We start from the raw sequence: 12,313 nt of genomic DNA on the forward strand, positions 1-12,313 counted from the left end.
TGTTAACATAAATCTTAAACAATCTGAATACACGCAACAGTTTCTAAGGGCTCGAATGATGCTCGTAACTATTCCATTCAACCCGAAGTGGTATAAATGTTTTCATACAGCTCCAAGTCGTGACAAAGTTGTAATTGATTTCTCATCCCGACAGAGGGAGAAATTTGTGAAACTACTGGATCAGCTGCACAACTCGCTGAGGATCGACCTGTCCAAGTATCGTGTAAGTCCCACCACTTTACTTTGTCTTAAGCTTTCGGCCACATCATTTAGTTTTTTCCTGTTTAGCCCTGGAGAATCCACGGGGTCAAATTTGGCCCTTATAAATTTTGCTAATCAAATAACAAAGAGCTTCTTCTTTTTTTTTTTTTTTTTTTACAAATTTAACTTCAAAAGTCCAGAGTGCCACTTCTGACCCCTGCATGGGGCCATCTAGTGGATGAATATTGCACTTACATGAGCCAGAGTGGTGGTGACAAGATGGCTGGCAACATGCTGTTTTGTTGAGCTGGAAATCAATCCAAACAAAATCATCTTGTCAGCAAACCATCAGATGGTAAAATTGTGTTTTTTTTTGTTAATCTATTTCATATCATGTTGCAGAATGCCTAGGAGTATGTTTCATATATATATTTTGATAAATTAGCAACTCTGAGCTAGTTCAAACAAAAGGGTTAAAATTGAAAAAAACATATTTTGGTGTTCAGTGAAATTATAGCAGTCATTTAATGTATAATTCATAATTTTCCAAAGAAAAAAAGGGTTCTTGGGTTCTCCAGGGTTAGAGTATGGCGTCGCTGTCCTGTGAAAAAAACGTATGTCCATTTTTTGTTTAGTTTTTTTTTACATTTTTGGGATGCATTCAGTTTTAATTTACATTATTAAAATGTAAATTTGTGATATTTTCGTGAATATTTTTCGTCCCCCCAAAAAATTTTCAGACGGAGATTCAATGAAAACTAAAATTGAAAGCCATTCATTGAGACGATAACAATAACAAAAATTGACTGACAATTTTGTCAATGACTAAAACAAAAATTAAAACAACACAAAAATTCACACAATCCAATCAGAAGGAATGAAACACGGGTTGGAGAAAAGAAACACTCATTCATTGTGCAGCTGTAAAATTAATCCTAAGCAATTATGCACTTTTTTTTTATTTTGGTGAAAACTAAGTTATATTATTGTCAGTTCAACATGTTTCATTGAAACAATTAATTTTCTTCTTTAAAAAAATAATCTTTTTTTTTAACGTGTCTTCCGTGTTAAACTACAGTTACAAATAGTTGTGTTATAATATAAGGAAAATATCGACTAAACTTTCAATTTAGTTGACTAAAATTGGATTAAAACTAAAATACAATCAGATGACTAAATTATGACCAAAACTTTAATTAATTTTAGTCAAAAGACTATAACTAAAACTATAAATAAAATGTATTGTCAAAATTAACACTGATGTAAAAAATGACAAAAATAGACATAAGTATTTTTCACAGTACAGAGAGGATATGCAAAATCACGGTCTGCTGGTTATGTTGATGTCTGTGCCTCTGATCTTCTTGACCGTCATTTATCAACTGTAATTTTCTGGAACTGTTCAAGATCTCTAGCGTGCATGTGTACTTGATCGATACAAACACTCTGCAGCCTTTGATTAATGCGAACGGTTCGATGTACTCGGGGAAACCTGCTCAATCTTAAAAAAAAATCCCTAAAACAACATAATTTGTATGTTTATTTTATTTATTAAAGATTTTTCCTCTATTTTTAAAATATCATTTAATCTTCCAAAGTAGACTGTGATCTTATGAATTAGTATAACAGTAAAGTGTTGCAATTTTAAACCCAATATTGACTTTTTCAACAGTTTTTTGACATGTTTTGAAAGATGAATTTTGAGTCATATACTGTTATAAAACCAATTTTCATAAAATCATATAATTAAAACAACTAATAACAGCACATTTCTGTAATTTTAAGCATTACTATTCGTAATACAACGTTTACCTATTCTAGGAAAATTAATTGTCTTAAAATGTGAAAATGTTTCTAATTAAACATTAAAAACAATGTGAAAATAAGGCAGAATCTTGTTAAAATTACAACTGCAAACTGTATTTTAATCATGGAAAAAATGCATTTTTATGAGAAGTAAGAATAGGTTTCTGTTATTTCATTGTATTTTTTTGGCGCCCCAGCTGCTGGAAATGTACCGTTTTTTTTTTATTAACATGTTTAAAAAAAAAAAAATCTACATTTTTTTTTACAATGTACATAACCAGGTACAATCATTGATGAATCACATATTTATGCATCAAACGTGCATATGCATGATTTAAGATAAGGCCCATTGTGAGACAACTACAGCATACATCCTTGTCCCATTATGTAACCGGACAATCTCCATTAGGGACACATTTACATGTCTAAATTGTACACCCACCAATCATTTATGTTCATATAAGCTATGACATATATTCCGCAAACCATCAGGAAGTCACCATAAACGTCAAAGTGGATGCGTGCGTAATGACACGGAATCAAGGTCACCTTACAACGCCTCACATGATAACCCTGCAGGTCCCTATAGTAATAAAGTCAATCAAAACACAGACAACTAACCTTCATAGCGGCGTGTCATCACATCGGAAAAGAAAACAAAAGCCGGAGGGGAAGCATTTCAAAAATCCTCAATGAATGATTCATGACAGCATTGCTTTGGGAAAATTATAGATAGACAACATAAGTGAGTCCACAAAACAAATAAGTGAGCCTGCTGGTCAAATTAGGTAGAACAGCACAAGCACAAATTGTTTGCAAACACGGTTGTAGCTTCACATTAGCGCGACATGTTTAGTAACTCCAATCTACACGGGGAGGTGTTTATTAATGGGACGGGATTTATATTGATAACATTGCTGGTAGATTACAATTTGTATCAAGTGAAACTGATAAGAAAGTGGTTGTGCATATACCGACTAAGCCGCAGTTTGAGGAACAAAACCAGTATCTTTTTTTTATCAGTCAATAATTTGTAATAAAACATAACTGATACTGTAGCAGCCTACATCCAAAGAATGAAAACACTGAATTATTACTCAGATGCAACAATAAGGAGATGTGAAACCTGCATATCAGGCGAGCAAGCAAGGTCACGGGCTACACCTCCGACGGCTCAGGGACGACGCCTGCTGCGAAAAATACCGTTTCTCCTTGGAAAGAGAACAGTACAAAATGAAAAGCGGCATTTTCCTACAGAGGACTCTGTCCGACATCAATGAGCTGTTTGTTTAAACTAGGTGCGTAATCACTCTTCATGGTCAGTAGCTTGGTGACTTTCCAACATTTGCTCCTGAGCACAGATGTTCTACTGTATGTGAAGGATTTTACACTTGACTTGTTAGCGACACGCCGCATGCCTGATGACGAGTGCAGGCGCCGTGCCACTTCTTTCATGTTTTTATACCCTCCGGGCAGGTCTAGCGAGGTGCGTATTTTACCTCGCAGGGTGTTTCTACGCGTTGGTGTGATCTATTTGTGCAATAAAATACAGTAACGCGCCGTACAGTGATGCCATCGCAATTAGGACTTGGCCTCGCGTCCGCCGAGGTTTCTTGGCAGCAACATTGCCGGTCGTAACATCCAACAAATCTTTTCCGGATTTATCATTCTATGCCAAAGTGAGAGCTCTATTGATTTTTCGATTGATATACCACCAGAGAACGGACGGGGGTGGTAGGTAAGATCATAGTTCAAAATGATAGCATGATCATTGTCACTTTCCTGCTCTTGGCAATGTTCAACTAATCAACAAAGGGATCTCCAGGTCTAAGGAAGAACCTCAAGAATTTGAACTAAATCAGCTATTTAGTCCGTTAGTTATTAAGACCATGTGCTTAAGTCGTTTTACGACACGCCTGACTTGCTCCCGTCCAGACGTTTGACATGCCACGACGGCGTATTAGGGCCACGTTTAAATGACTACGATGTTATACAGTAACTGTCTAACTTCCAGCAAAAATAAACACTACTCACATCAAAGACAGAATACCACTTCTTTTTTTAAAAAAAAAAATAATTTTTATGATAACCGCACAGAAAAGCTTAAAATGTTGGTTGGTGCCTTTTATTGGGTTCAAATTTGTCAGTTATATTTTTAAGCAAAGCACAAGCCAAGTCTGAGAGTTCCAATATTTGATTTAGATACGACGAGCCGCCGAAACATGGCAGAATGAAAAATAAACGGATCCTAGCAACTAGAATTTCATCTCCGATAGTTGGAGTTGGGAGAGCACGCCGGTCCGCCAAAGGTGCCGCCCTATTCTACTCAGGCAGATTGAATTCCTGACATTTAGTACATAAGCTTCTAGAACAATCCCATGAGCGCTAATCTTGTTAAGTCCAACACACACACATCCGTACACATGCGGCCACATGCAGGTACATCATGCCCTTTAACCCCCTTGATCTTTATTTTTTTATTTCATCACCTCACTTGAATACAAACCCATGTCCAGCTGGTGGCGCCGTGCAGTGAACCAACACCGACCCACTCGCGATAGCAGCTGATGCTAAAGCAACAATGCTGGGAACGATATAAAACGAGAGGAGCCAGAAAGATGACACGGGTAGATTGAAAGCGCGCATGCTGTGACTGAGCGACTGCACCTTTTATTTTCCCGCGGCCCTGCTTCTTGGCAGTGACGTTCACACACAACGAAATCACAGAATATCACCTGCCGGCACTACCCTGCTGTGTCCCTATCGCGCGCACACACACGCACGCACTATTCATTCCCTCTTTCATTCTCTCAGAGCAGAGCCAGTCGGTCACAATTGGAAAGGAATACGATTCCCATCTGGCTCACCCAGCGAATTTCTCTCCCCTCTCCTAATGACATTCCGTGGGAGATTGAGTTTGCTTTTATAAAACAAGAGGCCTTGAATCGGTGTCGACGAAATAGGCCTGATGTACGGTGACACCTTGTGTACCCGCCCCGCTGTCCCCCGTGGGATCTGCAAGGTTCTCCGGGATACCGCTTGTTGTTTGGACACGATGATATAAAGTCGCGCTTGTTCAGCAAACACCCATGGGAGTGGTGCCCTTAAATTTGAGTGAGTGTTGTGTAAGAGCAATCTGAAGGGAAAAAAAATAAATACATTTGTATGGTTTGCTTGGTTCTGTGCTGTTGTTCCTTCACTAGTAAAAGCGCAGTGGTTGTCACTTACATGCATTTAGCCTGCACAAGTTTAATATTGCTAACTTAAATACATTGCAGAGATGTGTGGTAGGATACTGTTGTTTGTCTCCCTTTAGAAATTGTTTTAACTCTACCAAATAAAAACTAGGGTTGTCAACATTAGTGTGTTCATTTTTAGTTAAATTAAAGTTCCTTTAATGCCAATATTTTTTTGACGCGTTATTAATGACCGCCGCTTACTTGGAAAGCTTGTACTGGGGGAATTCCAGTCGCAACGCAGCAGAGACATCCACATTAAAATTTTGCTGTAATAAATTTAATGAGCAAATGGCAAACTTCAGAGTTTTTTTGTTTTTGTCAGTCTTTCGATGGCCAGCATGTTTCTGTAGCCTTTCAGCTACAGATTGGGGTCAATTTGTATTTTACAATTTCAAAAATGTGCAGAATTTCACGAGTTACTTCATGCTAAAGATTAGCTAGCTCTTAATATGAAAAGAAAAATGCACTGAGCTGTCACCAACGTCTTACAAATGCAATTATGCCATCTCGTGGCAGGAAAATGACCTCCACACAAATCAATATCACACTCGTTTTTTACAGTACAGTAACCTTTTTTTTTTTAACTAAACTAAAATTTTAACAAAATTTTATGATTTAATGACTAAAAGATGCAGCCATATTTCTATTATTTAACATTTTTTTCCCACTTTTGTATTATCAAGAGTATGAAAACTTAGGGAAAAAATAATTTATTGTAAAAACAATAACACAATGTTTGGAACAAAAATATAAACACAACACTTTAGTTTGCTCCTGTTTGTCATGAGCTTAACTAAAAAATAATTAAGATGTTATTCATGTACAGGCCTATTTTCTTTAATAACACACAAAAAAAAACATGTCCATTGTCCATGTCTAAATCTGCACTAGTGAGCTCTTCTCTATCAAAAGTATAAATATTGGCTGTCCTAAAAGTTGCCCAAAGTCGCTAAATGATGTCATTGCCTAATTTGCATAATTGTCAATTTGCATGTAATAGTAATGGGCACCGTAGGAGAGAGGGATAATGTCGTGGGAGAGGTAAAAAGTGAGTAAAAAAAAAAAAAAAAAAAAAAAAAAACTAAAGAACACCAGAAAAAAAAAGTCACAAGATTTGTTGCTAGTCGCTTTTGACAACAACAAAAAAAGTTGCCAAGAGGCTTTGGAAAGTCACCAGATTTAGCAAGGAAATTGCCAAGTTGATCCGGTTACGACCCTCATTTGTGCACATCTTCTTTGCATAGAGTTAATCAGGGTACCAAATGTGGCCTGTGGAATATTGCTCCACTACTGTTCAATGCCTGTGCGAATTTGCTGTCTGTAACCCAGAGCATCCCATACATGCATGACATGTTTGTATGTTGGCCATGCTAGGAATTAGCCAACGACAAACTTAAGTGAGGCCGAGACCCCTACGAAGACGGCAAGCATGCAGATGAGCTTCCCTGAGACAGTTCTGGTAGAAATTATTTGGTTTGGTTTGGTTGCAGCTGCTTTCTGAGTCGCGGATGTCCTCACATGCCAATCACACACTCCCTCAAAACGTCTTGGACGTGATAAAATTGCACATTGCAGAGTGGCCTCTGATTTTGGGCAGGCAAAGGCACATGCGCTGTCCAAACAGCATCTTAACTCTTTGACTGCCAGACGTTTTCAGAAAAGGGATGCCGTGGGTGCCAGCCGATTTAAGCATTTTTGACTGATCTTTCAAGGTCCACAGAAAATTATGTGTTTGGACTATGGAAACACACATACTACCAAATGAAAGATTGGACTCTCATCTTTCATCAGAAAAAAAAGTTTGTTTTTACCTTATTCCGTTTTTCAGTAATCAACAATAGAAAATGGTTAGTTTCACCTCTGTTTTGAAAAAACGTATTTTAACGTCTTTGGCACTCCTCCATAGGATTTTACTAAACGTTATATAACGTTTTTGGCAGTCAAAGAGTTAATAGGCCACATTAGCTCAACAAGGTGAAGATTTGTAAACATTTTGACAGAAATAGGCCTTTTGAGTATGCAGAAAAAGAGTTCAGCTCATGAAAAATGTGACCAAAAGATAAAATGTTATTGTTGAGTGTACGTAGATCAAGTGATTAGCTCATTAGATGACTGTAACCGTGGTGATTTATACGAACCTTGTATTCAGAACCTTGCAATCAAAAATGTAAAATGGAATGCATTGTTGCTGGCAGTCTTGTATCTTAATTACTTAGTTGGTAAGATTTCACCAGTCATTCAGTTGGTGTTATTTAGTTAACCAAGGTTATACAAGCACCTCACAACAAATTCACAAAATTTGGTAGAGAGATGGAACATTTCGCCTGAGATAGATGCAAGTGCTGATCCAGAATTCTTTGTCACTTTGCGTCTGCTTCTTTTCAGCCAAATTGGACAATTTGTGCCAAATGGGACCCATTTTACAATGCACATTAGCCTTTATAATCTTTGTAATGACAGCATTTTTGGCACCTGCTGTTGATTCTTGGTTAAATGTTTGCCGCGTCCACCCAACAAAAATGTGTTCACATTTAATGGTGCATTATTTATATGGAGGCGGCTCGATGTGATTTGCTTTTTAGCCACGCACAGAACTTGCAACAAATTGTTCTTACAGTGTTCATCATGTCGACTTGAGGTCGGGAAAAACAACTATGCATCCAAGGCATGTTTTATTAAATGCATGCTGCTATCCTTCAGGCAGGAATATGTAATGGTCTATTGGGAGAGACGGAATTTCACCTTTTTGTTCATCATGACAGGAGGGAAATGCATCGTTTGCAGTGCAGAAAGCATACCAATGTGCAAATAAAATGAGGCAAACCTTCTTCTTGGTGATAAACTTCACCTATGATGAGATTAAAACCCATTTTTTGCACCGTGACTTTGCACCCAGTTTATTCATTGTTCTACTGATAGGAATAAAGTTGACGCTGCTGCAGAGATTAAAGTATCTTGTCACTGTGTCATAGCCCGCAACACTGAATATGACACAGCGGAGGTGATAAGAAATTGCATCTATACTTCAGTTTAGAGAACACAGCGTGATTAGATTTCTGGGTGCTGCAGAATTCGGTATTATTTTTGGCTTTCTAAATAATCCAAGGAAGTGATATGTATGCGTCGTCACAACACAACACTGAAAGAGAGGTCAGCACGCCATATAGTACACAATTGCTACAATTCCACCAAAATATAATAATAATAATAATAATCCAGATTTTGTGTACATCGTGCTCTGCTACTTTTAGATCTAAACCAGACATGTTTTAACTTAATTCCCTACATAAATGTACAGTAGTAGTTGTGGAACCTCTAAGGTTACGGAATGCTGGTCGAACAACAATTTGTTCAGATTTATGAACAATTATTCCCATGGCAATTAATGAAAAAGGTGAAACTGGTTTCATCATAAAACCTGTATTAACTGGTCAGGGAATTTTATATTAACTCATTCACTCGCAGCCATTTTCACTAAAGCAACCCCCTTCGCTCCCGGTTGTTTTACTAGATTTTGACTCGTTTTGCAAGGCCCAGAGAATATTGTGTGCTAAAAAACATGGAACCTACTAAAAGAAAGATTAGAGTCTCTTCTTTCATCAGTAATATAGTATATTTCCATCTATTTCCATTTTGCAGCAATTAGCATTAGAATATAGCTAAGTTTCATCACTATTCACCAATTTGTTTAAAACACTGTTTAAAAAGAGCTGTTTTGCAACATGGCCCTGGTTGATTTCTATACTCTGCCGCCACCTACTGGCCGTTTAAAAATAATAATAATAATAATAACTACCATTGTATAAAAGTGACCTATTCAGGTCAGAGGCTGCATCAAAGCCTTCTGTATGCTCTAGCAAAAAAAAAAAAAAAAAAACCATAAAATATATAAATATATAAATATGTTTTTGGGACCATGGCAATATTTAAAATAGAATAATTTTATAAGTTTTTGGGAGCAAATGAGTTAACAATTTGACATATTTAACAATCAAACAGGTGAAAATTTAAGCAAAAACCATAAAATGCTGAGTCATAAATTACTGAAATAAGTTTCGCCAGTCTAATATGTGTGTGACTGCTGCAAATAAAAACAAGTGCCTTGTGTAGTACAGAGTTTGTTAAATGTACTTCTACAGCCGAAGTTTTAGTCGTGGCCAACAAGCGTAGTACCCAAAGACCAAAAAGGCTTTTAGAACCCACCTTTATGCAAAGTACAACACCCATTCTAGTGAATCGCCCCATTTCTCAGTGATTTCAGCAGTAAAAGGGTCCCAAAAGGCACATCGTACAGCACAGCACTGAATTGCACAGCATTTTAGGACCCCATTATAGCATCATTAAATACAATGCATGTGTTGCTGTGTCAAGAAATATGCCAGATGTCAACATTCAAGGCTGCTCTGCAGAGTCTCAAGTCCACGTTTCCAAAGGACTGATGACTTGAAATGTGTGCAACGGCGGTGTGGATGCGCACTTATTGTCAAAGGAAAATCGGTGTCGGCAGGGAGAGAGTCTTGTGACTGATGGCACTTATGCCTCAAGCTGTGAAGCTGCGAATGAGACCAGCGCTACAACAATGCAGTAGCCGAGGGGGGTATTATTTTACGACCCTGAAATTCAAGGATACGTATTCAAAGGAATGTGCTAGGGGCTGAAGGATACTGTTTTGAGTGTCACTGTACATCTTAGAAAAAATCATTCTGACCTAAATTCTTGCTCATGCAGATAAAATTTCCTGGATGAGTATATCATATTCCCTCAATTTCCTCCCCCCAAAAATTTCAAACATGCAATTCATAAACAACTGTTCATACACCAACTTTAAAGAGCCTATTTGAACAATGTTGCTACCCAAAACAGCAGCACAAAAGCATATTAACATTCTCTGAGATGAAGTGAAAAGTGTGTATTTCACTGTGTGCAGTACTAAAGATGACCTTATGTAGTGTCTGTGACGTGGTTGTTGTGTGTCCATATTTATATTCCAGCGGGCTAAAGAAAAACATTCCACATAAAATTAGATTTTCTGGCTGTCACGGCAGCTCTGCATCAAACCTTTTTAAATGTCAATGTCAAATGTCAACCCTTGTTAAATTTCCGGTTCCTGTCAGATGTCCCCACCTTTGCTTTCATGCCATACACAATGCTAGGTGGCTACATGTTACTAGCGATATTACTAATTCTGAAGGAAAATTCAACATCATGCATTTGGAAAACTTGGTCAAAAGCACAAAGATTAAACATGAAGCCCATTCTGTGTTTTTTTTGAAAACTCAATTTTGGATCATTCCTGTTTGGAAGACCATCATTTGTCAATAAGGCTTGATCCTAGCTGGTGTGTTTTTACAGCAAAGCCCGCAGGCTGCGGCAGAGAGTTTTGCTCCAACTATTGGCTGTGCATTGATTTAAAAAGAGGTAGCGGATGCATAAAAAAACTGGCAGAATTGTATTAGTGCAGAGCGAGCGAGAGAGGGAAGAGGATAATACCTGTAATGTAAGGGTGCCGGAATGCCGCGAGGGATTTAAATGTTCCGTGTCACGCTCCCGTGCACCGCCTGATGGCTTCATGGCGCTGAAATCGAAGTTTTCATCAGAGGAGACCTCCCTGGTCTGCTAAACGATTGGACAGACGCTCATTCAGTTATGACTGCTGGGCGTTAATCTGTAATCCATTTTAATATTTGGGGGCCTGAATGGCAGTGAGGTCGTGATGGCTCTTGAAAATATTTTCCCCCTCCCTTGCAGGACAACTTCCCTGCTGGAAACCAAGAGCGTCTCCAAGATCTGAAGTCAACTGTGGATCTTCTGACAAGCATCACCTTCTTCAGAATGAAGGTACCAATCTCTGAACCATTAAATGTTCTTCTACTGTTTGGTGGTAGGTATAATTAAACCTTTGTAGCCACCTGTTGCCATTCATATAATGTTCAACTAACCAAGCCTTGATATCACAATGAATAATTAATGACCTTCAGTACATATTCTTATGACATTTTGGATAGTGTGCTGTGAGGTATAAAATATACTATAAATTGGGATAGACTATACGAATCAGTCTCTTGTTAAAATCAATCTGACTCAGATCTGACTGAACAGGAATAGGATTCAAGTGTTGTGACACAGATCTGTGACACTGCTTGTCAAAGTCGTCATTTCAAAATGTCACCTGTGTCTGTGTAGTCCGCGATGCTGAGACGAGAGTGTGAAAAAAAAAACACCTGATACTCCAACCACCCTGTTGTGTCGAACGCCGTTGCGCACCAAACAATGGCACTGATGTTGTCACGTATCTAATTATCTGATCGCAAGGTGCTGTGCTGCCCTGAGAAACTGCATATAATTACAGCGGTATCCCACTAAGTTCTCTATTAAAAGTATACAGTAGAGTAATAAAAGCCCCCATGGGAATATGTAATATCTCATTTTTCTTTTTGTCACATTTTGTTATTCTTGACTTGGTCGCAGTTCTTCAAATTCCTGGCCTTGATTGGGCTTGACATTACCTCAGCCTTGACTTGGTAACCTATGATTGACTGGCCTTGTTATTTGGCTTTGGTTTCAACTCCTCAAAGACCTGGCCTTGACTTACTCTCACATTTCTTGGGTCTTGGTCTCAACTCGGTCTCAAATTTCCTTGGTCTTGATCCTTACCAAAATTATAGCCTGTAGGCAGTTTGTTTGTCTCAACTCTTGACCTGGTATACACTCCTTAATTTCTTGGGTCTAGATTTGAGCTAAACTCAAAGTCCTGTCCTCCAAAATCATCCGTCTCAAATGTTCTTGGCCTTGACTTGGTCTCAAATCCTCAAAGTTTTGACCTTGATCTTTTCTCACATTTCCTCACCCTTGGTTCTGACTTCTTGGTCTCAACTCATCAAAGTCTCTACCTTGGCTTGGTTTCATCTTCTCAGATCCAGACCTTAGTCTTGACTTGGCCTCAATGACCTTGACATAGTGTCAGCGCCTGGAGGTCTTAGCCTAGTCTCCATTCTTGTGGTCTTAGCCTTGACTACCAGTATCGATCACCGAGGGCTGTATTGGTGGAGTATGGTAAATAATTGAAA

The 12,313-nt window shown here is 38.2% G+C and overlaps 1 protein-coding gene and 1 long non-coding RNA gene across 5 annotated transcripts in view; one reads left to right on the forward strand and one right to left on the reverse strand.

The window, feature by feature from the left end:
- unc13c (unc-13 homolog C (C. elegans)) overlaps positions 1 to 12,313 on the forward strand; it is a 139,039-nt gene that overhangs the window by 65,929 nt on the left and 60,797 nt on the right. For all 4 annotated transcript variants that reach the window (XM_077563377.1, XM_077563378.1, XM_077563379.1 and 1 more), the window contains exons 14-15: positions 155 to 223; positions 10,995 to 11,084. In XM_077563377.1, the coding sequence (XP_077419503.1) occupies positions 155 to 223; positions 10,995 to 11,084 (159 nt within the window). The remainder of the gene's footprint in view (positions 1 to 154; positions 224 to 10,994; positions 11,085 to 12,313) is intronic.
- Positions 1 to 12,313, reverse strand: part of LOC144050260 (uncharacterized) — a 47,040-nt gene that overhangs the window by 32,478 nt on the left and 2,249 nt on the right. The gene's annotated exons all lie outside the window — the stretch shown is intronic.

Source organism: Vanacampus margaritifer, chromosome 4 (assembly GCF_051991255.1).
Source record: "Vanacampus margaritifer isolate UIUO_Vmar chromosome 4, RoL_Vmar_1.0, whole genome shotgun sequence".
Taxonomy (NCBI): Eukaryota; Metazoa; Chordata; class Actinopteri; order Syngnathiformes; family Syngnathidae; genus Vanacampus; species Vanacampus margaritifer.